Below are 27,534 nucleotides of genomic sequence, written 5' to 3'. Positions count from 1 at the left end.
ATCGCTGGGGTTCAGTGATATACTGTCTGCCAGTGCTCAGAGGGAGGCATTTCTTTCACAGCCCTCTCTAAATTTAAACACCATAAATATCCCAGCAATGAATATCCCGTGATGAAATATGTGACTGCTTTTATGACCAACAGTTCAATAAGGAGGAATAAAACATTAGCGCCCCTCTTCTTGGAAATCCGAATGCTCACTCCACATTCTGGGGCGATAATCAATCTCTCTCATTCATGGAGCCTCCTAGAATGTCGACCACAGTCATGACATACTTACACTCAGTCAGATGCCAGCTCCAGTGATCCCTTAGCTGACAAAATATCTGAGGGACACCTTAAGTTCCCTCTGTAATCCTGAAAACTGTCCTGTGTGCTGCCTGCTGCAGGATAGACTGAGAGCATGCCGGTCGGCCGGCCAGCAGTGTTAAAATAAATAAGACAGATGCTTTACAGGCCCTGTCCAGTCCTGTCAGAAGGCCTATAGTGTTTTAACATGTGAAGCTGGCATTTCTATAAATACTCATTTTACCACCAGGGAAAACAAAGTTATCTTAGTATGTCGGTGTGGGAAAAGAGGTCAGTCCTTGACCTGGTCAGTCACTGGAGATAAGACTGACCAGATGTGAGACAGGTGGATCTAGAGGCTAGGATCATATCAGATGGGAACTAGAAAGAGCCTGTGAAGAACCCTACCACACCGACATGTATCCTATTTGAGGTGGTTGACGCAAGTCAACCTTTCCCAGGCAAATCGGCTGCAGCAAATAATCACAGCAAAACTATAATTACAGAGGGTAGCTTGGTCCTATTTCCTATCTGGTGGAAGACATCTGACATCACATATATCTATATGTTCAAACTGGGATAATGTAATGATTTCACTTTTACATTCCCAGGTTAGTTTATTTTCAGATAAATTATCTATTTAACAGATGTGTTCTAATATGGCCGTCAACAATCTTACAATTGTGAAAAAAGGTCATTCAATTATGGTTTGCATTGTAAATACACTCATTTAAAAAGTGAGCTGTATCACCAATGAAGGCTCTTCTCTCAGGCATTCCTTAAGAGGGGCCTCGGGTTGGGTAAGACCACCGAGCAGTGTTGCCTCCCAGCAAGCCCCATGGAGATCTATTGGAAGAGGCAGGGGGTCATTTTCCCCATAGTCTAGCCGTTAGTACTCCCTCACCAGAGTTGAGGACAGGGCCCTGTGGGGAAAATTATCACAAATCCCCTAACACTAACTGCACAGCTGGCAAGGGGCAGACAGACAGTGTCTGAAAGGCAGGTTCACCCCAGCTATGACAATTGTTCCCTTTCACCCACCTCCCAAGTTCTCCATTCAGTTGAACAGGAGAGCCAGAGAGAGGGAGCAGCGGATTATAGGTCACACAGGAGGAGCATTAACTCCCTCTAAGCTTTAACCCAGCCAACCACGGAAACACTAGGTGATGCTGAACAGCACTGCACAGCAGCCTGGMCCATGCASTGGTCTGATGCCTTRCTTCCWTTAGYGCATAATGTTMGGACAATGTTTTTKTTGGTGTTGTCTTGCTCAGTACACATGTCTATATCGTCAAATATAATCACAATGAGTGATGAGGATTTATCTAATGAGTGTAGAGTCTGGCTGCAATGTCGTCGGCCTCCCCTGCAGCAGAGATGTGAACGGGGGTCACGGGGGTGGGAGTTGAGGATTAGAGGCACACAATGGGTTAAAGGTTCCTCCTTAGACGACATCGGAGTTGAAGGATCTCTCAGTGTTGATAATTTGTCTAGAATAACTGCCGTGAACCGCTCAACTTAAAAAAAAAAAGCTTTGGCTGAACCTCACATTGCTGTAGGTTGATCATGAATGAACACTTGAGAGTGCTTTAAGTGCCCTCGCTGTCAGAATGGAATTTGAAGTGACCATGGAACAGTGGCACAACCATTCACTGGTTCCCTATTAATAAAGATAAGAGGGATATTTATACATTGTCATATCTAGCGCACCATTTTTGTGTTTCTAAATGTTTCAGAAAGCTGAACATGGAATGTTGTTACAATGACATTGTCTCCTTTTTCTCTGTCCAGGAGGACACGTTCTCCTTGCAATGTTATAATAATATATTATTGGTATGCACAATAAGAGTTCATATAATGTGTCTATCTACCAATGATACTGACACTTATTAAATATTTTCCAGATATACARGCAATGTCAGTGGTAATCGAAAATATTCAAATGATGGGTATTGAAAAGTTGCAAAGGGTTTAAAACTCAAGAAGAGAACTAAGATGCTGCCAAGTATTGGCTCTGAGATTCTTMCCAAGCTGTGTTCTCCAGTGGTAAAAAAAAACATTTATTCTCAAATGTGACAATACTTTGTTCATAATTGCAACAATACTATCTTGCATAGCACATGAATAGTCTCTTCTGAAAAATAGGAAGTTACCGAACAGTTACAAACCAAGAATACTGACATCTGGTGGGATAGAATCTAACTACAAAGAAATGTCAGAGGGCCCCTTTTTTTTTTTTMWAACTTTTTGCCCTTATACTGCCAAGAAGTCTAATGTCCATTACAGTAGATTCGTAAAGTGTTCATCGGCACTATATACATATGCCTCGCAAATCATTTATAACTTATAGAGCATAATGGCTGATAAAAAGTCCTCACATCTGCTGCTTTTCCAAATGTGACATAAGCCTTTTGCCACCCTTTATAGTCTCATCCACTTACCCTCTATATAGTATGACATATGCTTATAAACGATATGATGCATAGGCCTTAAAAAACTGTTTATGAATGCTTCATTAAGCCTGGGGCTGTTGTTTGTTTAAAGTGGGACCTAATTTACTTTGCTCTTTGTGTAAGTTTGGAGAAATATAACTTACAAAAAGTTGAACACAAAAATACTGTATTTTATCCATTGAAAAAAGGGTAAATGAATGGCCAGGTGCTGTGACACAAACACAGGACACATACTGGGCATCAGACCAAAAGTCTTCTCTCTTTGCACAAAATATCACCTTATCAACAGTCTTACAACATCCTATGATGTAGACACTCATTTTGATGCTCTAATACTATCTGTTACTAAATTGCATAATCTCATTCTATTTGAGTTTTTCCTAATGGAGAGGTTAGCTATCCCCAACGTACTCTTCCATCGCCACGCTTGTTTCAATGTTGTTTAGCTATACATTCAGATGATCAAGGATACTGCTTTAATGTAATATGTCCACATGAAGACTATTGCAGAGTGAATTGTCTTAATGACATTGTCCAGTTGGAATTTAGGCAAAGTTTGCCTGTTTGTTCATAGTAAAGCAGCTTTTCTGATAATACAATTATAAACAAGTGCTCAGCTTTTTTGTACTTTTCTGTGTTTGTTTTCTTCCAGTACATTGCCCTCACTATGTGCCAGGGGTTTGCGTTGTGTTCTCCCCCCCCCCCCCCCCTGGTATCCACTGTGGTCAGGAGACCCTGGGGTTTGAACAGGTGCAGAAGGGAACCCATAGGTGGTTGACTCTCGCCGAGGTGATTAAGTGATCCTAAATAACCCCTTAAGATGTGTATCTGCTCTAAAAGTCAGAGAAACAGGCAAATAGAATTGGCCCATTTCTGTTTGCTTTGACTATCACAGCAATGCCGTTCACCTTTGAGTTGGGGACCTTGAAGCTTGAAGTACGGCACTTCATGAAATGGTATTTGTTTCCTTACTTACATCAGTATGCCATAAGCTACCATGATAATATATAATATATGCCATTTAGCACACACTTTTATCCAAAGCGAACTCAGTCACGCGTGCATCCATTTTGTTTAGGTGGTCCCAACGCTATCCTGGCATTGCAAGAGCCATGCCCTACCAACTGAGCTACAGGGGACCACATGGGATCACACCGACTTTTGTTCAGTGTCGTGGAGCGATCCTTCCCTATTGCAGTCTTTAGAAGTTCTCAATTTGCTTTAGTTGCCACCACATGATAACTATTAACCCTCTGATGTCATAGGAGGGCTGATGTTATATGAGGGGGTAACTGTGGTTCAAAGTTCACAAGTGGTACTCAAGGATATTTTATAGAAATGACCTAAATCATAAACGACCATCCATTTACAAATGGCGCATGTATAGCGGGYTGTTTTGTGAGATCTAGTCAAGTGCAGCGACCAGTCCACTGTCAGTGTGTTAGCCTCTCTGACGACGCAGTGATGGCTGGGCTGATGCCACTCAGGGTTTCTCCTCTGTATCTACTGCACCACTGAGTGTTATTTGGTTGCCTTCACTTTTTAGAGGTTGTGTGGATCACTGGTTATTAGCCCCGTGTTTACCACGTGGCTGAGATTTCCAGTGACAGCCATGCTCAGCAGATTGGCTAAAGATGTCGGCTAACTAGAGCGAGATGACAGACGCCTGTCGAGCATGTGATCTGGCAGGGGTTTTATGGTTTGATGCAGAATGTATGTTACCAATAGCGACAGCCATTTTCAGCAGATTGCCTAAAGATGTCGGATAATTAGAGTGAGATGACAGACGCCCGTCGAGCATGTGATTTAGCAGGTGTTTCATGGTTTGATGCAGAATGTATGTTACCAATAGGGAGGGGGGTGAAAATTAATTAAAGTGAAATCTTTCCCCGGGCCCAGAAATCGGCGCCCTGGTTACCGTTGGACAGTCGATGACTAATTGTAAAAAATATTGATCATGAGGTAGAAAAAAAAATTGCACACCCAATATTCTTCAAAATCATTGAATGCTGCATCCTTGTAAATAATACTGCCCAAATAATGAACGTTGTAGAAGAGGAGGATGCCATGCACATGTCAGGCACTCACACATTGTGTAACCACTGTGGAGGAGTTCCCCTTTGATCTGCTGAGCAACATTTGGGAGCTCTATCATATCCCCACGCTTTTTTTCCCTGTATGTTGTGCTCAGACTGGTTCAATTTGCACAGCTGTGTCTGTTGGAGTTGGGCCAGGCAAAGCAGGACACAGGTGCAGACAGTGAAGAATTGTCACGTGCAAGGGACACTGCCAATGAGACGCAATCGAAAATACTTGGCATTGAAGAATTCAATCAGACTCACACCGCAGGAACCTGCATTGAATAGAAATTACATTGCACCAGTGGCATACATTTTTTTTTACACACTTATTGGAGAGTGTTTACACAATGGAATCGAATCCAGGCTGTATCACATTCGGCTGTGATTGGGAGTCCCATAGGGCGGCGCACAATTGGCCCAGCGTCATCCGGGTTTGGCCGGGGTAGGCSGTCATCGTAAATAAACCTTCCCTTGAGCAGGGAACAACAGAATGTTTCACTAGTGTCCGTTTCCTGCGGTTTTGATTGAATCCGGCCCTTGGTTGAGAATAAAGCTACTTACACTGAGACGATTAATACATGTTCACCATTTCCTTTTAGCGATCAGAGCAGTCTAATAAGGTTKATTGAAAGGCATTTGTTATGTAATATCATTGATCATGTTCAGTATAACCCAGCAGGGTCATTTTGTCAGACAGGTAAAGGACTAACAGAATCACTAACAGTGCATACACACTGCAGAGCAGAATAAAAAACATTCTAAGTCCTGGCCAGGATAGGTTGCACTCACAAGCTCCTAAAAGGTACAACAGTTCTGGGGAGGCAGAKGTTAATGATACATCTTGTATGAAGGCAGTTTGCTTTACTGTATGTTTTTGAGGAAATGTGCTGTACCTCAATGACACCCCTTCACTGTGCTCCATACTACAAATTACGCCACACCTGTGACATGTGACACCCAGTGGTCAGACAACCTTCCCTACAGGACTTTCATCATTGTCACTCACATTGAGGATCAACCAGCACAATTTCTCACAGCTGTGCCAACACTGGGACGACTGAGAGGCGCAGCGGTCTAAGGCACTGCATCTCAGTGCTAGAGGCGTCACTACAGACCCTGGTTCGATCCCGGGCTGTATCACAACTGGCCGTGATCTGGACTCCCATAGGGCCGCGCACAATTGGCCCAGCGTCGTCCGGGTTAGGGGAGGTTTGGCCGTGGTAGGCCATCATTGTAAATAATACTTTTTTCTTAACTGACTTGCCTAGTTAAATAAAGGTCAAATTTAAAAAATGACAACACCATATTCTTGGTAATATCAATACAATAAAACATCAGTGATGAGGGGGGAGGGAAATGTGGGGTGTAAAATATCTGTAATCCCACCCGAACCTCAATTTGCTTTTAGTGTCTGGGCTAGAGTCTTGCACCTGCATCTCAGGTAAACGTGTTATAATAAAACATATCTACAATGGTAATCATGGCCTTGGTTAGAAGAAGTAAGAACGTATTGGGTGAAAGGCTTCTATCAATTTATATCGCAGACTAAATTGGGGTTGTGAAATATTCTAAACTAATGTACAATTCCAATTTTGTTTAGAATACGCCGACATGTTTCTCATAAGAGTACTACGACATCTTGTGGTTTAAGCATAGTACTGCATGTCATTCTATTATACAAGTTTAATTAGTGGAATCAGGTGTGTTACCTCTAGGCTGGAATAAAAGCTTACACCCACACCAGCATTTGCTGGGTAAGATTGCCCACCCCTGGGATGTGGCAATTCTTTCAGGTTTAATGAGAAGGAACCTAAACTTCTGTCATAAAACATATTAGTGAAAGAGGGGTCTGGCCAAACAATGATAAAGGAAGCAGGGTACAAAACTAAACTTTTCTCAGGAAGTGGAGTTCCAACACAGTAAATTACAAAGTAGAAAGAGGAGGAAGGGAAGCGCTACTAAGGTACACTATAGTAGATTTTGGTAGATAGAAGGTGCTCTTTGGTAAAAGGGGTAAATTGGTCATCAAAAAGAAAGGAGGACCAAGGCACTCTTCATATAATTAATTAAAATGCCTTTATTAGTATGGCATGTTCAATAGAAACAACGTTTTTTTTTTTTWAAACCAACGCGTTTCGGCTGCATGGCCTTGGTACTCCCTGACYAAGGCCATGCAGCCGAAACGCGTCGGTTTTTTAAAAACTTTGTTTCTATTGAACATGCCATACTAATGAAGGCATTTTAATTAATTATATGAAGAGCGCCTTGGTCCTCCTTTCTTTTTGACAGTAAATTACAAATTCAATATTACTTTGCCTTGGCAAAAATATTTTTATTAAACATGTGTGCATGTTTGCCACGATTTAAAAGACATTTGTTCCATTCAGATACATACAAATAATATATATTTAAAGCTGTGAAAAAACTGTAGTGGCTTACTTTTAATTCCAAATCAATAGGAGATTAGGGATTCAGTAAAACATCTCATGTTCAAAAAAACACCTTACAAGGTAGTTTTTTTGAGTAATAGAAAAATACAGTTTCACATTGGTACTAATAAATACTTTCTCAGTGTGGAGTACTGTCCCAAAAGGCACCAACTGTTTCTTCTCAGATCAATTCAACATATAAAACAAGATTACTATGTCACCATTGCCCCAAAGTCAAATCTACTGCACAGGACATAACATATTAACCCGTTTAACATTAACCCGTTCCCAGAGAAATGTACACATTTTAAGAGCACTTTGATTTCACCAAGGACACGTCCTGAGATGTCAGCGTGTTTTCCTCCAGTAAACCATGACTGTCACGAAAGCCACTGCAGCCACAAGCGACACCGTACGCCAATGTGACACAGTGCTAACAACCGCCTCCTGCAAGCAAAAAGAAAAGTCAACCACACGGTCACATTCAACAGTGGAACCATTACATTGTCCCTACTAACCATAGTCATGGGCTGGACTCAATACCATTCAGCCTGCTGAGCTAAAGCCTAGTGCTAGTTCTGGGATCTATAGGTGTGAGGCAAGGTTACTCATCATCAAACAGGCTTAGCTTTATGAACTGACAGTATTGTGACTTGGCCCAGGTAGTTGCACTCGGTGCTGCCCACATCGGAATTACCTGCCTGCATTGGCCAATGGCCCCAATGTGCTGTGCGACGTTTGAAGTCCCTCTCTAACACCCCCTCCAACCCCTGGTGCAGCTTCATTTAATAACTCCATCTGTGTTTTAAAACCGACAACCCCCAAGCAGGACCTCCTTTCGGAGCCTCCGCATTACATGTGCACACAATGCTGTCGAGTACACATATGTTCATGGTCGTATTTGAGTAGGAGTGAGTGCTTCCTCCTCTTGATATGCATGCATGTGCATGTGAGTCACCATACGCAGTATGTACACGAACGTTTCAACTAGCATCCTTTACATTTTTGTTTTGTCAGATGGGCGTGTGACTTATGTCTATACTTGTCAGATGTGCATTCTTGAATAGATCAGTTAAGAGTTCGTCCAAACCAATGGACAGGCCATGGAAACGCTGTGGTGGATCGATCCAGAATCTCCTCACCTCCGCCCAAAGTTAGCCTACATTTAGGCTATTGTTTATATGTGTATTTGACATTATGTTGGGGTAAAAAAAAAAAAAGTGTACAATGCTTGTATGGAAACCACAATACATGTTCACGTCATCTTTACCAATCAATTGCATTACACTTCAAAACAACTGAAAATAACACCACTGATTGCTATATGGCTAGCTATGCTATCAGCTTATCCAAACGGTGGTTAACATTTAGCACATCATGACAGATTTGACGAATATCCACTTCGTTAGATCAGCTTTTTTGAATGGGCATCAATGACGGCGTCCTTCCTCTATCCCCCCACGGTCTGTTTTCAATTGATCTCTTTACTGCGTGTATGTACTGATTGTGAGTGTCTCTGCTCTTGTGGTATTAATAAATAAAATATGGTCTCCTTGTAAATCTGGCAATGGAGTCTTCATGGGTGGGTATGTTGGCATACTCCAGCAGGCTACTCACCCATCCTCCTTGCTGTCGGATCCAAGTGGAGACATTTTCCCTGATGAACTGTAATACCCAGTTAATAACCTTCTTGATGCTTTCTAAGTGGTTCTGTGTCAGTGCCTTGGAAAGGGGGATAAAAAATAAATAAATAAATAAATATATAGTGAGGGGAGATTCATTCTGCTTTACATTTGAACGTTTCAATGATTTCATATTCAGTAACATGCACATTCTGGGTGTTACCTTGTAAATGAGCTTGTAGGCCAAGTGAAACAGGGAGACCACTCTGCCCCAGTTGATACCATCTGCAAAGATTTCCCTGGCCACTGAGAAGAACACATCCTGGGCACAGTTTACCTGGACTCTGTTTATTAGGCTGTCAGAGGAAGGAGAGGCAAATAATTAGAAACTGAGGAAGAGTTTCTTTTTCCATGTTTCTTGTTGTCAAGGAAATGAAACAATGACAAAATAATAAAGTTCTTAATTCGATGAAAATTTGCCAGACCACCACGATAGGATATGGGAATATACTCATTTGTGTTCACATCCAGGCTTACAATCTTTGTTGTTTGAGTAAAATAATAGTACATAAAACCACCACCATAACATAGACCAGCCAAATACAGTGCCTTCAGAAAGTATTCACACATCTTGACTTCTTCCACATGTTGTTGTATTACAGTCTGAATTTAAAATGGATTACATTTTGATTTTTTTTGTCACTGGCCTACACACAATACCCCATAATCTGTTTTTCAAAATGTTTACAAATTAATTCAAACTTAAAACGCTGAAATTGAATGAGTCTAAGTATTCACCCCCTTTGTTATGGGGAGCCTAAATACTGTAAGTTCAGGAGTAAAAATGTGCTTAACAAGTTACATAAGAAGTTGCATGAACTCACTGTGTGCAATAAGTGTTGATCATGATTTTTCAATGACTACCTCATCTCTGTACCCCACACGTACAGATAATTGTAAGTTCCCGCAGTCGAGCAGTGAATTTCAAACAGATTCAACCACAAAGACCTGGGAGGTTTTCCAATGCCTCGCAAAGAAGGCTAGATGGGTAAAAAACAAAACAAGACATTGAATATCCATTTGAGCATGGTGAAGTTATTAAATACACTTTGGATGGTGTATCAATACACCAGTCACTACAAAGATACAGGCTTCCTTCCTAACTCAGTTGCCAGAGAGGAAGGAAACCGCTCAAGGATTTCACCATGAGGCCAATGGTGACTTTAAAACAGTTACTGAGTTTAAACGCTGTGATAGGAGAAAACGGGGGATGAATCCACAACATTATAGTTACTCCACAATACTATCCAGATCCTCAAAAGGTTCTACAGATGCACCATCGAGAGCATTCTGACTGGTTGCATCACTGCCTGGTATGGCAACTGCTCGGCATCCGACAGCAAGACACTACAGAGGGTAGTGCGTACGGTCCAGTACATCACTGGGGCCAAGCTTCCTGCCATCTTGGTCCTTGAGGCTTCTAAACAGCTTCCACCCCCTAGCCATAGACTCCTGAACATCTAATGAAATGGCTACCCAGACTATTTGTATTGCCCCCCCCCCCCCCCCTTTACACTGCTGCTACTCTGTTATTATCTATGCATAGTCACTTTAATAACTCTACCTACATGTAAATATTACCTCGACTAACCGGTGCCCCCGCACACTGACTCTGTACCCCCGGTATATAGCCTCGCTATTGTTACTTTACTTTTTAATGTATTTTTCTTAAAAGTGCATTGTTGGTTAAGCGCTTGTAAGTAAGCATTTCACTGTAAGGTCTACACCTGTTATATCCACGCATGTGACAAATACAATTTGATTTGATTTAAATAGAAGGAAGCCTGTACAGAAAACAAATATTCCAAAACATGCATCCTGTTTTCAACAAGGCACTAAAGTACTGCAAAATACTGCAAAAAATGTGGCAAAGCAATTCAATTTTTGTCCTGAATACAAAGTGTTATTTTTAAGGCAAATCCAATACAACACATTACAGAGTGCCACTCTCCATATTTTCAAGCATAGTGGTGGCTGCATCATGCTTGTAATCATTAAGGACTGGGGAGTTTGTCAGGATAAAACAGAAATGGAATGGAGCTAAGCACAGGCAAAATTCTAGATGAAAACCTGGTTCAGTCTGCTTTCCACCAGACACTGGGAGATGAATTCACCTTTCAGCAGGACAATAACCTAAAACACAAACACAAATCTACACTGGTGTTGCTTACCAAGAAGACAGTGAATGTTCCTGAGTTGCAGAGTTACAGTTTTGACTTAAATCTACTTGAAAATCTATGGCAAGACCTGAAAATGGTTGTCTAGTAATGACAACAACCAATCTGACAGAGCTTGAATAATTTTGAAAACAATAATGGGGAAATGTCAAGGTGTGGAAAGCGCTTTGAGATTTACCCAGAAATACTCACAGGTGTAATCACTGCCAAAGGTGATTGTACAAAGTATTGACTCAGGGGTGTGAATAGTTATGTAACTTAGATATTTCTCTATTTAATTTTCAATCAATTAGCAAACATWWAAAAAAAATATATATATATATACACACTTTTGTCATTACGTTATATTGTGTGTAGATGGGTGAGAAAAACAACAATTTAACCCATTTTGAATTCAGGCTGAAACACAACAACACTTTGAATAAGTCAAGGGGTATGAATACTTTCTGAAGGTACTGTAGCTAATATGCTAATTCAGAAGAAAATAATGTCATACTGTTGTAGCTCAGCATTTCTGTTCATGTCATCAGCAATCAGCAGCAGCTGGTGTACCACGTCTTTGACTTGGTGGTCCTCTTGTTCGTTGGGTCTGCCACCAAGGTCCTCTGGAGCCAAATGCCTCTCTGGGTTTTCCTCATTGATCCTCTCTACGACATACCTTCATGGATAAAAAAAAAAAAAAATTGGGGGTGAAAATGGATAATGTGATAATCAGGATGGATACTAATGGTAATAGTGCTATGTTTATTTACCCTCTTAAAACAATAGCTCCTTGTTCCATAATTCTGTCGTCGTTGACATCTGTTACAAAGATTTTGTTAGTGATTTTATGTTTTTATTATCAATGTTTAATGACATGATGACAGTTTATTGGGGTGATTAGATAGACGTGTTTATCACGCATTGTGCTCCAATTCAATTGGTAGATACTTTTCCCTCACTCCCAGGACCTACATGTTAACTTCATGATGTAGACTTTGTACTTCACTGTACTTGGGGGTTAGAGTTATGTCGCGTTCAAAACAACTGGGAACTCGGAAATCTCTGACTTCCAACTTCAGTGCATTCAAAACCACTGGGAACTCGGGGAAAAAATCTATTTGAACAGTCATACAACTCGGAATTCCAACTCTGGCCCCTTTCTAGAGTTCCCGACCTCGTATTACACTTTTTGTTTCACATTTGTTACAGTGAAGTGACGTCAGAGGACATTCCTATGGACTTCCAAGCCCAAAGTGTGTAGGCCAAAATAGTTCTAGATTGTTAGTGCTAGATTGTTTTATTTTTGAAATAGCCGACCTCACTTGACTGTTTTCACCATTTCGCTAATTAGTCTAGAACTAGGCCTATATGCTGAAAGATCAGAGAACAACATGAAGTCTAGCTTCGACCGCAAGTAAGGATTCTGACGGGAGCATATAGTTTGTTATTTGACAATATTTTAGATTTTAAAACATTTAGGTGACGACCTTTCAAAGTCTCATGCGCCTATTCATATGTACCTTCACCCCCGACTGCACCCTGAGGCTCATCTTCGCCAGTTTTCCTTCTTTCTCGGGAGTCTGCCATCGACGAGAAGTACTGGGGCGAAGAAGTCCTACAGTTCCTGATCTCCTCAGCGGGTCTGTCCCAATCAGTAACCAAAAAACTATTAGAATTATGTGTCGCTCGCGTTGATATGTAGCCGAATCAAAAAATGTTACCGCTGTTTACCTATTTCTCTCCGGAAAAACACCAGAGACTAAACAGAACAAGGAAGTAACACGGAAATAAACATTGGGGTGTGCAAGTGCTCAGGGCTGCTTGTGTGTCTAAATTGCGCCTCTTCTTCGTGTGCTTTCCGGCAGAGTAGACACTATGTTGCGTATTGCTACCTTTCACAGTTTGGAACGTGCATTACGCATTCGTTCACAAAGAAAAGGGAATTWAAAAAATTAACAAATTGCACCACCATCTAACCCAGGGTTGGGCAACTGCCCCAGACCCAGATAACACGAACTCCAATAATCAACTATTCATGATCTTCAGTTTAGAATGCAATTCGTTTAATCAGCTGTGTTTTCTAGGGATGGGAGAAAACTGTGACACCTCTCCGGCTCCTGAGGACCTGATCTAACTGAGTGGAGAAAACATTAAGACCACCTTCCTAATATTGAGTTGATTTAACAAGTGACATCGATAAGGGATCATAGCTTTCTCCTGGATTCACCTGGTCAGTCTATGTCCTGGAAAGAGCAGGTGTCCTTAATGTTTTGTACACTCAGTGTATATACCACTATACCCAACACACCCCACCACCCCTTCCCACTACTTTGGCCCAAACAGATCCTACACCAGGCCGTTGGCCTGGGAGGCTGGAACCCCTTCTCTCAAAACCCAATGTAGTTCTTCTGCACTAAAATATCTAACATCCCAAAACTTCTCTGCTGCTGCTACTATCAATTCAATCTTCTGGGATTTCCTTTCCATCTGTGTGGTACAAATAATGACCATAGTAATAAACACCAAGAAACTGTTCGGGTCACTCTGTACTGGTCTACTACTCACAGGGATCTTCTCAGACTCCCTCAATCTTTGCCCACCATCCTCTACTTTCCTCATTGCCTCAGCATATGACACGTTCTGCACTGCTCTCGCCCTGGAAACTTCAATCTGTCTCACTCGAACAGAACATTTCTGATCTTCAGCAACATTGCCACCCCCACAATTGAAACACTAAATTTTGTTCCACCGAAACTACGTCGCACCAAACATCTGCGTCGCACCAAATGGCGCGCATCACAGACAATGGGGATCCCTAACTTCCGTTGATCCAACTTAACACTCAACCCCACCCTAGTTATCACTCCTTTCAGCGGCGCTCTGCTCCGGAGAGCAAAGCAGGACCGGTGGCATGACACTGCTTTCATCCCGAGTCTTGAAACGCCCTCTCCCTCTGAGCAGCAGACACACAAGAAATCCCACTCAGGATACTTTGATTGAATTGACCGAACCCAACTCCTTCCGTAAACGGATCATCCAAAAGGCATGGATCCACTTTCTCCATGAATTGTCCTCCCACTGGGCCAGAGTCATCCAGGTCATTTTCCTGATCATTGGGGTGACCTGGCGACGCAGGTTCTTCCTCCTCACTTTTGTCAGGTTCAATTTCATCTCACTTTTGTCAAGTTCAATTTTTGCATGTGTAACATGCAATTTTATCTCCTGAACTTGACCCAAAGGAGAAAGTCCTCGGCTTGTATTTCACAGTCGGTTTGGGTATGCACCTCGCACCCTTTTTTCTGCTTTTCTCGCCATCTGCCCTCTTCCTTGCCTGGGCCTCCGACATGAATTCCATCTCCATGTGGGACTTCAGGAAACTCAGTATCTAGCCACTGGTACTGCCACGCTCCCTTCCCGATCCTACATTGTAGTACAGTGTCGCCCAGGGGTTATCCAACTGGGATTTGCGGCCAGATAGAAAGCATGCAGAAAAGATATTGAACTATATATATTTTTTTATAATACCATCTTTGAGAACTAACAATCAACTAAAGACTAGACAGTCAGGGAGAATCAAAAATGAAAAAAAGGGGGCATTCATGACATGCTCATTGATTTMGTTGTTTGAGCAGAGGAACACAGCATTAGCTATGGCAAAATGCATAGATTTGCCTGAAATTAGCTTACAAACCGCAAAATTGTCTCTCAGCTCCATGCGAAACTGTGTAGAATTGCTGGAAATTAGCTTCAAATCTGCGAAATGTTCTCTCAGCTCAATGGAAAAATGTGTAGAATTGCAGATCATTAGCATTACAACAGCAATATGTCTCTCCACTGCAATGATACCTTTCTAGCTAATAGACTATGTTAGAGTTAACACTTCCTTTTCCAATGTTCTGTGGGGGGGGGGGGGTCAAATAATGAAACTGTTTAACAAATCTATTAATTTAAAAATGGATTACTTCTACTTGACAAGACATTACTTTTTTTGTTCTAACATATGATGCGGTCCCTAGGTTGCTGGTTTGCCTGGGCGGGGGTCCCTGTGGAAGGAAAGTTTGAAAAGCCCTGGTGAAGCCTAGGCTAAATTATTGTCTTTCATGATTTTAAAGGTACAGACGCAGGCATTACACTGACTGAGACTCACATCCTTAAATTAACTTAATTAAATTAGACAATAACAAACAGAACATTCACGAACATTATTTAAATGAACATTTTAGTTAACAAAGTTGTGAATTTGTGTTCATGCAGACACTGCAGTGCTTCATTAGTTTGAACTAAATGAATACATTGCATTCATGGGATTTACCTTTTCACAATGTTTTTTACTCAAACTACAAACTTCTTAGGAGATGTTGCTGTTGCCCTATGGAATTCTCCTCTACTAGGAATAGCCTATCAAGGAGGCAATCTGTAGGATGACACCAACACAGAGCAGCACCAAAATAAACACAGCCTTGTTACATGGTCACTAATAGCCTAACCCTAGATGGTGCTGTGTCATTTCTGTTTTGATGAGCAGACATGGGATTTTAGTGTCCCAACCCCCCTCCTTCACACTCCACCTTCTTCCCTCCAGCCATCTTGCTTGTCTGGTTTTTCTACCACATAACAAAAGCCCAATGGACTCTCAGTCTCACTATGCCTGCATGGAAGACACGTGGGCTATTWGGCTCTACCACCAGCTCCCACATTGCCATATGGTGTGATGTTGATAGATTTCCACTACCAGTGTAAGCAGGTAGCCTATTGTGGCTAGGGGAGAGCCTATTGGTTTACTGGACACCCCTGAGCACCAGACTGGTTCAGTATACCACTTTAGGCCTGTCCTAATGTAATTATGTGGTGTGTGTTTTGGTCAATTATGTTTAGAAGTATCACATGTTTAGAGGCATCACTTCAGGAAACAGCAGAGGGAGCACCCCCCTATCCACGTCGAAGGGACAGTAGTGGAGAAGGTGGAAAGTTTTAAGTTCCTCTGTGTACACATCACAGACAAACTGAAGTTGTCCAACCACACAGAGCGGTGAAGAAGGCGCAACAGCGCCTCTTCAACCTCAGGAGGCTGAAGAAATGTGGCTTGTCACCAACAACCATGACAAACTGTTACAGATGCACAATCGAGAGCATCCTGTCGGGCTGTTTCACCACCTGGTACGGCAACTGCACCGCCCTCAACCGCAAGGCTCTCCAGATGGTGGTGCGGACTGCACAACGCATCACCGGGGGAAACCTACCTGCCCTCCAAGACACCTAGAGCACCCGATGTCACAGGAAGGCCAAAAAGATCATCAAGGACAACAACCACCCGAGCCACTGCCTGTTCACCCCGCTACCATCCATAGGCGAGGTCAGTACAGGTGCATCAAAGCTGGAACCGAGAGACTGAAAAACAGCTTCTATTAATTATTATTWATTTTTTTACCTTTATTTAACTGGGCAAGTCAGTTAAGAACAAATTCTTATTTACAATGACGGCCTACCAAAAAGGCAAAAAGCCTCCTGCGGGGACAGGGGCTGGGATTAAAAATGTAAAATAAATAAAATATAAATACAGGACAAAACACACATCACAACAAGAGAGACAAAACAACACTACACAAAGAGAGACCTAAGACAACAACATAGCAAGGCAGCAACACATGACAACACAGCATTGTAGCAACACAACATAACAACGACGTGGTAGTAACACAACGTGGTAGCAGCACAAAACATGGTACAAATATTATTGGGCACAGACAACAGCACAAAGGGCAAGAAGGTAGAGACAACAATACATCACACAAAGCAGCCACAACTGTCAGTAAGAGTGTCCATGATTGAGTCTTTGAATGAAGAGATTGAGATAAAACTGTCCAGTTTGAGTGTTTGTTGCAGCTTGTTCCAGTCGCTAGCTGCAGCGAGCTGAAAAGAGGAGCGACCCAGGGATGTGTGTGCTTTGGWGACCTTTAACAGAATGTGACTGGCAGAACGGGTGTTGTATGTGGAGGATGAGGGCTGCAGTAGATATAGCAGATAGGGGGGAGTGAGGCCTAAGAGGGTTTTATAAATAAGCATCAACCTGTGGGTCTTGCGACGGGTATACAGAGATGCCCAGTTTACAGAGGAGTATAGAGTGCAGTGATGTGTCCTGTAAGGAGCATTGGTGGCAAATCTGATGGCAGAATGGTAAAGAACATCTAGCCGCTCGAGAGCACCCTTACCTGCCGATCTATAAATGATGTCTCCGAAATCTAGCATGGGTAGGATGGTTATCTGAATCAGGGTTAGTTTGGCAGCTGAAGTGAAAGAGGAGCGATTACAATAGAGGAAACCAAGTCCAAATATAACTTTAGCCTGCAGCTTTGATATGTGATGAGAGAAGGAATGTGTACCGTCTAGCCATACTCCCAAGTACTTGTATGAGGTGACTACGGCAGGTAGCCTAGTGGTTAGAGCGTTGGGCCAGTAACCGAAAGGTTGCTAGATTGTATCCCTGAGCTGACAAGGTAAAAATCTGCCGTTCTGCCCCTGAACAAGGCAGTTAACCCACGGTTCCTAGGCCGTCATTGTAATAAAGAATTTGTTCTTAACTGACTTGCCTGGTTAAATAAAAAAAGCTCTAAACCCTCAGAGGTAGTAATCACACCTGTGGGGAGAGGGGCATTCTTCTTACCAAACCACATGACTTTTGTTTTGGAGGTGTTCAGAACAAGGTTAAGGGTAGAGAAAGTTTTGTTGTAGAGTATTTCACACAAAATCCGGGGAGGGGCCAGCTGAGTATAAGACTGCATATAAATGGATGCGAGAGCTTCTTACTGCCTGAGCTATGTTGATGTCTATGATTTTCTGGAGGGAGATTTCTTGTAGAAAATGCCAGTGAATGGTCTTTGAACAGCAGGAGGGGGCTTCATAAGGGGGCTTCAAAGACTCCTGCCACCTGTTGGGCCCAAAGGCCTTGACACCTTTTACTTCATACCTCAGTGCTAATTGAAGTTGTATCTGGTCTGTCCTTGCATGCCTGGCAGCCTTAACTCAGCATTCAGTCCCAATAAAGTAAAATATATCATTGTAATGTACKTTTTTWWAWWWWWWTTACATTTATTTTATTTTTTGTCTTAGCTTTCAAAATAGCATCAGACCAAACACTACTCACTCAGCTCCAGGTTGGATGGTCTCCTCAGGTCTCTGCTGTTTATTTGCTAGAGCACCCTCCGTATAGCTTGGAAAAGGAAAACTTGGTAGCAGTAATCTTTCCGGTTAATTTTGGTCAAAATTAGGTTGTAGGTCTGGAATCTTGATCTGGAGCAAAGGCCATGCTGTAGAGGGTAGCATCCTGCATATGTTCTTGCTGAAAAAGTTTATCTAACTCCAAATCTATCCTTTTGTAAAAAAACATGTTGAAAAATGTGAGAGCTCACATGCAGCTGTGTCTCTCTCTCTGAGGACTGCTAAACAGCAAGCACTAACTCAGAGAGCCTGCTGCCTACATAGAGACCCAAATCACTGGACACTTTAATAAATGGATCCCTAGTCACTTAAAACAATTTCACTTGAATAATGTTAACATAACTTACATTACTCATATCATATGCATATACTGTACCTTATACCATCTATTGCACCTTGCCTATGCCGCTCAGCCATCGCTCATCCATATATTTATATGTACATATTCTTATTCCATCCCTTTAGATTTGTGTGTATTAGGTAGTTGTTGGGGAATTGTTCGATTACTCGTTAGATATTACTGAACTGTCGGAACAAGAAGCACAAGCATTTCGCTACACTCGCATTAACATCTGCTAACCATGTGTATGTGACCAATAACATTTGATTTGATTTGATTTGACATAAGTACATAAGCCAGAGTAGTGGAGTGGTTAAGCTGCAAAATTTGACTCAATTGTTCACTTTGATAAAAAAACAATTTGCTACAGACCTTGGGATTTTTGAATGTAACTATCAGGAATCAAGGTAAGACCAAGATGCAGACACGTCGAATTGACAATGGTTTGATATTCCAACAGGGGCAGACAATAGACAGGTCAAGGCAGGCAGGGGTCAGTAAACCAGAGGTGGGTCAACGGTACCGGACGGCAGGCAGGCTCAGGGGCAGGCAGGTGGGCTCAGAGTCAGAACAYGCAAGGGTCAAAAACCAGGAGGGCAAGAAAAAGAGAGACTGGGAAAAGCAGGAGCTGATAACAAAAACGCTTGTTGACTTGACAAACCACCAGAGGACAACAACACAACGAGATACAACAATTCAAGTTTTTTGTGTCAATTACTTTTTGCTTTTGATGTGATTGGTGTGAAGCCAAATCCAAACTAGCTTCCCTTGACACTTTCTTTTGGTGCGCCAGGAACATTCACAGTTGAACTCACTCAGTTTAGCWCAATGCTGACTGGCTATTATTTTATGTTTTTTTTATCAAGGGAAGCCAAATGCTCGCTGGCTTCCTTTGCATTCAATGCTACGGTCGGCAACAATGTCATACTCTTTTTAACCAGACAGCATTAGATATATGGGCTACACATACAGAGACAGACAGGCACTGTTTRGCTTGCTCGGATGCTTTCTCTGGTGAGATACATTCAGTGTGTTGCGAGTTTAAGGAAAAMAATTCAACACAGAAAGACGAAAGACACATCGTCTTTTTCTTGTTAGATTTTTMGGGGAAGCCTGGCATCCATGAATACAAGTCACTGTCACAGGTACACATAGGCATGTGACAAAATCACACAGACCCATACTAAGGCAAAACAAATATCTAAACAAAGTCTATTGTGTAATGGTCACAGTACCAAACCCTATGACACACAAAACACATAACAGGCTTGGAGCAGTACAGGGTCAGCATTACCCTTAGCAGTTTAAGGGCAAAGTGACTTACTCATGGCGGTAGGGGATGGCACCTGAAAAAGTGATGTAGGTGTGGAGTAAACTTGTCTGAGAGCTTAGAGCTGAAGACCTAGAATATGCCTATACTTTAGCTTATCAGCGTGATGCATTCTTGTGGCCTGAAGAAGACCTACGTTAGAAACCAGTCTGTCCCGTTGGTGACGTGACCCAGATTTGTGAGGAGGTGGTGAAATGAGTGGTGGAGCGTAAAACATGCTTTTGTGTTGAGTAACCTGTCTTGATACCTACAGACGATAGAGTGGCAGGCCAGTAGCTGGAAGGTTGCCAGTTTGAATCCCAGGGCTCACAGAAACAATCTCGGGGGGGGGTTATCAAACCTGGGGCCTCTTGTTACCTTGCTGAACTATGCTGGTTTAAATTCTGGGTCTGATGGGAAAAATCTAGTGAACGTGACCCTGCAACTGGAAGGTTGCTGGTATCTAATCTTAGATGCTATCTCCTGCCGTTGTAACTCAGTTGGTAGAGCGTGGTGCTTTCAATGTCAGGATTGTGGGTTCAATTCCCAATGGAGACCAGTAAAAAAAAAAAGTGAAAATGTATGCACTCAGTACTGTAATTTGCTCTGGATAAGAATGTCTGCTAAATTTCTAAAATGTAAAATGCTGTGCCATTGAGCAAGGTACAACCACAAAATGGTTCCAAGGTGTAATCTTCTTAATCTCGGGGGAACTAACGCAAGTCTTCAGGTATCGCACTCAACATGAAACTACCAAACCACCTCTGTTACACTTCACCCCCCTTTGACTTCCCCTTCCTGGAAGAGACCCATCCTGGCACAGACTCGATTCTAACCCGGGTCTCAAGCAAGGTTACTCATCATGATACACAGCCCGTTTTGTGTTTGGTGTGTCAGGGGTTGGATAATGTGACATCAAAAATACAAGTTCCAGTTGTACAATGAAACTTTTTTTTATCTCTTTCCAATGATGTCATGACTGGTTTCATAAAGGTGATGTGAATGACTATCTATAATCAAGTATAGTGTTACCTGAGAATGTGTGTTTGTTTGTGTTTGTGTGTGTTTGTGTGTGTGTGTGTCAGTGTGGTCATCGCAGGGGCCAACAGGCGGAATTCCATCAAGACCGCCACAGAGGCAGCCGATAGAGCCTCTACGTGGCTGTGGATCAAGAGAAATGATCAGTGAGTGACATAGTGCTACTTGGACACATGTCTGGGCTTGATCAACCCCGGCTGGGTCACCTGGGCGAGGGTGTCTGATGTTGAAAGACACCGAAACACCCAAATGACCCCATGTTACATCACCGATGATGTGTCCAAGTGCATCGCAAGATGTATATTTCAAAACCCTTTCGTATAACATACCGAACAAGTAAAAAACAGGGTCAAACTTTAGTGTGTGTGTACACATCTGTGTGGGTGCGTGTTCCGTGTGTGTGTTGAGCTTGTGTGCGTGTGTGTCGCAGTTGTGCATGTCACGTGCGTGTGGGATACAGTATGAGAGTGTGAGAAATCTACTGGTTCTACACTACAGACACAGTAGATGTTTTCCTTCTTGCTTAACACACCCTCACATGATTGGACCTTTAAGGAGTGGACAACCCTTTTTTTCTCACCCATGATGTTTATACATTTTCATATGTGGCAGTATTAAAGTCTCAGAGAGAGTTAGAGCAGAGAGACTCTTCAGACACTGAACATTGAGACCGCTCATCAGTCAGCTGGGTAAGACAGAGACGGTGTGTAGCTCCTTTTTAAAACGATCAACGGGACTGTCATGGATTGTCCTTGCATTTACAGCACTGTGTATGAATTTGAAAGCTTCCTCAGCCCCACCCACATACATCAAAAGAGTGACTTGCTTCTGACGCTAAGCAGGCTTGTTGCTACTTGCTCCCTGGATGGGGACCAGGGGCCTTTTTTTTTTTWWATGATTGTGCGCACAGATTTGACCGTAAATTGTAGGTATGATGAAATCCACAGCAAAAATGTGAACATTTGGTTGTTTAGCCAACTAACGTTTTTGATAGAATTGAACAAGCCATGACAAAGACAGAAAGAAATGTGGACCAACAACAACATGACCCACAATCACAATATCAGGTTACAGGTAATCATTTCAATCGGATAGATGAGTCTGTTTTAATTGAGATGATCAGGACGATCATACTTTATTGTATGTCGATGACTTTAGTTAAAAAAAAGAGGTGTCATAACTAGGTCAATGTTGGAACGGAATGAGAAATGTTTTGATATACATTTCATGTTCAGTATATCTTATAGAACAAGTAACAAGTACACACACACACACACAGCACACACACACACACACACACACACACACACACACACACACCACACACACACACACACACCACACACACACACACACACACACACACACACGCACCACACCACGCACCACGCACGCACGCACGCACGCACGCACGCACACACACACACACACACACTGTAGTGTTTGTAATTGGTAGTGGTGGATGTGTATCAAATTGAGGCAAGACATACATACAAACATGGATTTTGGTATGTATTACATGATCGGTTGAAGTTATTACATTATTCATCCAAAGAGTTGTGACTCATCTGATAAAGTATTTCATCAAATAAATAAAACTCAAATTGTATTGTCACATGCGCCGAATACAACAGGTGTAGGTAGACCTTACAGTGAAATGCTTACTTACAAGCCCTTAACCAACAATGCAGTTAAGAAAAACACCTAAAAAATAAGAAATAAAAATAAGAAATAATTAAAGAGCAGCAGCAAATAACAAAAGAGAGGCTATATACAGGGGTAACGTACAGAGTCAATGTGCAGTTGCACCGGTTAGTTGAGGTAATTGAGGTAATATGTACAAGTAGGTAGAATTATTAAAGTGATAATAACAGAGAGTAGCAACAGTGTAAAAGAGAGGGGGGGTATTCAAATAGCTGGGTAGCCATTTGTATTAGATGTTCAGGAGTCTTATGGCTTGGGGGTAGAAGCTGTTTAGAAGCCTCTTGGACCTAGACTTGGAGCTCCAGTACAGCTTGCCATGCGGTAGCAGAGAGAACAGTCTATGAGTAGGGTGGCTGAAGTCTTTGACCATTTTTAGGGCCTTCCTCTGACACCGCCTGGTATAGAGGTCCTGGATGATGCAGGAAGCTTGGCCCCGGTGATGTACTGGGCTGTACGTACTACCGTCTGTAGTGCATTGCAGTTAGAGGACGAGCAGTTGGCATTTACCAGGCAGTGATGCAACCAGTCAGGATGCTCTCGATGGTGCAGCTGTAGAACCTTTTGAGAATCTGAGGACCCATGCCAAATATTTTCAGTCTCCTGAGGGGGAATAGGTTTTGTTGTGCCCTGTTCACGACTGTCTTGGTGTGCTTGGACCATGTTAGTTTGTTGGTGATGCGSACACCAAGGAACTTGAAGCTCTCAACCTGCTCCACTACAGCCCCATCGATGAGAATGGGGGCGTGCTCAGTCATCTTTTTCCTGTAGTCCACAATCATCTCCTTTGTCTTGATCACGTTGAGTGAGAGGTTGTTGTCCTGGCACCACATGGCCAGGTCTCTGACCTCCTCCCTATAGGCTGTCTCGTCGTTGTCGGTGATCAGGACTACCACTGTTGTGTCATCGGCAAACTTAATGAGGGTGTTGGAGTCATGCCTGGCAATGCAGTCATGAGTAAACAGGACGTACAGGAGGGGACTGAGCACGCACCCCTGAGGGGTCCCCGTGTTGAGGATCAGCGTGGCGGATGTGTTGTTACCTACCCTTACCACCTGGTGGCGGCCCATCAGGAAGTCCAGGATCCAGTTGCAGAGGGAGGTGTTTAGTCCCAGGGTCATTAGCTTAGTGATGAGCTTTGAGGGCACTATGGTGTTGAATGCTGAGTTGTAGTCAATGAATAGTATTCTCACATAGGTGTTCCTTTTGTCCAGGTGGAAAAGGGCAGTGTGGAGTGCAATAGACATTGCATCATCTGGGATGGTTTGCAAATTGGAGTTGGTCTAGGGTTTCTGGGATAATGGTGTTGATGTGAGCCATGACCAGCCTTTCAAAGCACTTCATGGCTACAGATGTGAGTGCTACTGGTCGCTAGGCTTTAGGCAGGTTACCTTAGTGTTCTTGGGCGCAGGGACTTGGGTGGTCTGCTTGAAACATGTTGGTATTTTCAGACTCAGACAGGGAGAGGTTGAAAATGTCAGTGAAGGTCTCCCGGGTGGCGCAGTGTCAGTGAAGGCCTCCCGGGTGGCGCAGTGGTCTAAGGCACTGCATCACAGCGTCGCGATGCAGTGCCTTAGACCACTGCGTCACCCGGGAGGCCTTCACTGACATTTTCAACCTCTCCCCATCGCAGCGCCACCAGACTCTGGGTTCGAGCCCAGTCTCTGTCGCAGCCGGCCGCGACCGGGAGGTCCATGGGGTGATGCACAATTGGCCTAGCGTCGTCTGGGTTAGGGAGAGTTTTGGCCGGTAGGGATATCCTTGTCTCATCGCGCACTAGCGACTCCTGTGGAGGGCCGGGCGCAGTGCGTGCTGATCAGGTCGCTAGGTGTACGGTGTTTCCTCTGACACATTGGTGCGGCTGGCTTCCGGGTTGGATGCGCGCTGTGTTAAAGAAGCAGTGCGGCTTGGTTGAGTTGTGTTTCGGAGGACGCATGGCTCTCGACCTTCATCTCTCCCGAGCCCGTACGGGAGTTGTAGCGATGAGACAAGARAGTAARTACTAYRAATTGGATACTACGAAATTGGGGAGAAAAAGGGGGTAAAAATAATCATTAAAAAAATTATAAAAAATGTCAGTGAAGACACTTGCCAGTTGGTAGCGCATGCTCGGAGTACATGTCCTGGTAATCCATCTGGCCCTGCAGCCTTGTGAATGTTGACCTGTTTAAAGGTCGTACTCACATCGGCTATGGAGAGCGTCGTCCGGAATAGGAGGTCCATGGGGTGACGCGTCCGGAATAGCTGATGCTCTCATGCATGTTTCAGTGTTACTTGCCTCGAAGCGAGCAGAGAAGTAATTTAGCTCATCTGGTAGGCTCGTGTCACTGGGCAGCTCATGGCTGTGCTTCCCTTTGTAGTCTGTAATAGTTTGCAAGCCCTGCCACATCCGACGAGCATCGGAGCCGGTGTAGTGCGATTCGATTTTAGTCCTGTATAGATGCTTTGCCTGTTTGATGGTTCGTCGGAGGGCATAGCGATATTTCTTATAAGCTTCCGGGTTAGAGTCCCACTCCTTGAAAGCGGCAGCTCTAGCCTTTAGCTCAGTGCGGATGTTGCCTGTAATCTACTGGTTAACGTATGAACTATTTACATTAAGCGGAGAAATGGCCGATTAATACGGGTATGACAAAACATGTATTTTTACTATACTAATTACGTTGATAACCAGTTTATAATAGCAATAAGGCACCTCTGGGGTTTGTGGTATATGGCCAATATACCACGGCTAAGGGCAGTATCCAGGCACTCCGCATTGCGTTGTGCATGTCAGCCAATCAGCATTCAGGGCTTGAACCACCCAGTTTATAATGGCCAATATACCACCATGGCTGTCAGCCAATCAGCATTCAGGGCTTGAACCACCCAATTTATAATGGCCAATATACCACACCCCCTTCGGCCTTGTTGCTTAATTATAGTTTAGAGACCCCTGTGTACATCTCCCAACGTTTTTGTAACATGCCTGCTATTGGTTGATATACGGAATTGGTTGTACAACATACACTTAAATGCAGGGTATCAGGTAACGGCTTTTGATGCTGTGCTGATTTCTTTTGATATTCTGTCTATTGCTGTGTATTGCTCCACTGACCCAATAAATCAAATCAAATGTATTTATAAAGCCATTTTTACATCAGCAGATGTCACAAAGTGCTTATACAGAAACCCAGCCTTAAATCCTAAACAGCAAGCAATGCAGATGTAGAGGCACAGTGGCTAGGAAAAACTCCCTAAAAAGGCAGGAGCCTAGGAAGAAACCTAGAGAGGAACTGGGCTCTGAGGGATGGCCAGTCCTCTTCTGGCTGTGCTGGGTGGAGATTATAAGAGTACATGTCCATTATTAAGGCCAGATAGTTCTTGAAGATAATAATTAGGCTATCTTAAATTAAGATTTTGGAGGTGTCTTAGGCAGCAGTAAGTACACCATTACCTGATGTTGCCTCAGACCAACATTCACCATCAAATGTCCATAGCAAACCGAACTGTGGCATGGCCTTTACTTTGTTGAAATAACAGGATATTATATAAAACTGCAAGAAGAAAAACTAGTGTATAATTGTATTTATTATTTAACCTTTATTTAACTAGGCAAGTCAGTTAAGAACAAATTTGATTTACAATGATGGCCTACACCGACCAAACCCGGACGACGCTGGGCCAATTGTGCGCTGCCCTATGGAACTCCCAATCACGGCCGGTTGTGATACAGCCTGGATTTGAATCAGGGTGTCTGTAGTGACGCTTCTAGAACTGAGATGCAGTGCCTTAGACCGCTGCGTCACTCGGGAGCCCATACAGTATTTTGTCATGAAACGGGTTGAAAGTTAAAGAGGTGTGCCAGCCACAGTTCTTGTCTGATTGAAGCACAGCTTTCAAAATGTTCCACCACAATTGTAAACAATTCTAACTCAATGTCTCCGTGCATTGCAAAGTTGCATTAGTAGCCATTCATATAAATGCTCATGTAGAATGTGAACCCCAGTCTCCCACTCAGGAAGTCAACGTCTTAACCAATAGACCAAAATAATATTTAATTCACGGCCGAGGCTGGTGTTAAATCTCAGGCAAGGCTACCTCATCAACATAAAATAAAATGTTGATGAAACCTTGTGATGACTTACAGAAAACGTTTGACCTCTGTCATTGCCAACAAAGGGTATATAACAAAGTATTGAGATAAACTTTTGTTATTGACCAAATACTTATTTTCCACCATAATTTGCAAATAAGGTACGGTGGGATTCGAAATGGTCGGTGATCTGTTTGTTAACTTGGCTTTCGAAGACCTTAGAAAGGCAGGGTAGGGTAGATATAGGTCTGTAACAGTTTGGGTCTAGAGTGTCTCCCACTTTGAAGAGGGGGATGACCGCAGCAGCTTTCCAATCATTGGGGATCTCAGACGATACGAAAGAGAGGTTGAAAGGCTAGTAATAGGGGTTGCAACAATTGCGGCGGATAATTTTAGAAACAGAGGGTCCAGATTGTCTAGCCCAACTGATTTGTAGTGGTCCAGATTTTGCAACTCTTTCAGAACATCAGCTATCTGGATTTGGGTGAAGGAGAAATGGGGGAGATTTGGGCAAGTTGCTGTGGGGGGTGCAGGGTTGTTGACTGGGGTAGGGGTAGCCAGGTGGAAAGCATGGCCAGCCGTAGAAAAATGCTTATTGAAATTCTCAGTTATCGTGGATTTATCGGTGGTGACATTGTTTCCTAGCCTCAGTGGACAGATGGGAGGCGGTGCTCTTATTCTCCATTGACTTTACAGTGTCCCAGAATTTTTTGGAGTTTGTGCTACAGGATGCAAATTTCTGTTTGAAAAAGTTWGCCTTTGCTTTCC

At 43.0% G+C, this 27,534-nt stretch overlaps 1 protein-coding gene across 1 annotated transcript; it reads right to left on the bottom strand.

Annotated features, from left to right (window-relative positions):
* Positions 1–7,126: 7,126 nt before the first annotated feature.
* LOC111975063 (apoptosis regulator BAX) lies at positions 7,127–12,944 on the bottom strand. Its single transcript, XM_024003228.2, has 7 exons — positions 12,823–12,944; positions 12,612–12,733; positions 11,862–11,910; positions 11,606–11,767; positions 9,096–9,228; positions 8,868–8,972; positions 7,127–7,697 (listed from the first exon to the last, which is right to left on the bottom strand). The coding sequence occupies exons 2-7, from the start codon at positions 12,676–12,678 to the stop codon at positions 7,599–7,601; spliced, it is 615 nt and encodes a 204-aa protein (XP_023858996.1). The 5' UTR covers positions 12,679–12,733; positions 12,823–12,944; the 3' UTR covers positions 7,127–7,598.
* Positions 12,945–27,534: the final 14,590 nt, after the last annotated feature.

The sequence above is a fragment of the Salvelinus sp. IW2-2015 genome, linkage group LG15, assembly GCF_002910315.2.
Source record: "Salvelinus sp. IW2-2015 linkage group LG15, ASM291031v2, whole genome shotgun sequence".
Lineage (NCBI taxonomy): Eukaryota > Metazoa > Chordata > Actinopteri > Salmoniformes > Salmonidae > Salvelinus > Salvelinus sp. IW2-2015.
This window is presented reverse-complemented; position numbering and strand designations above follow the sequence as displayed.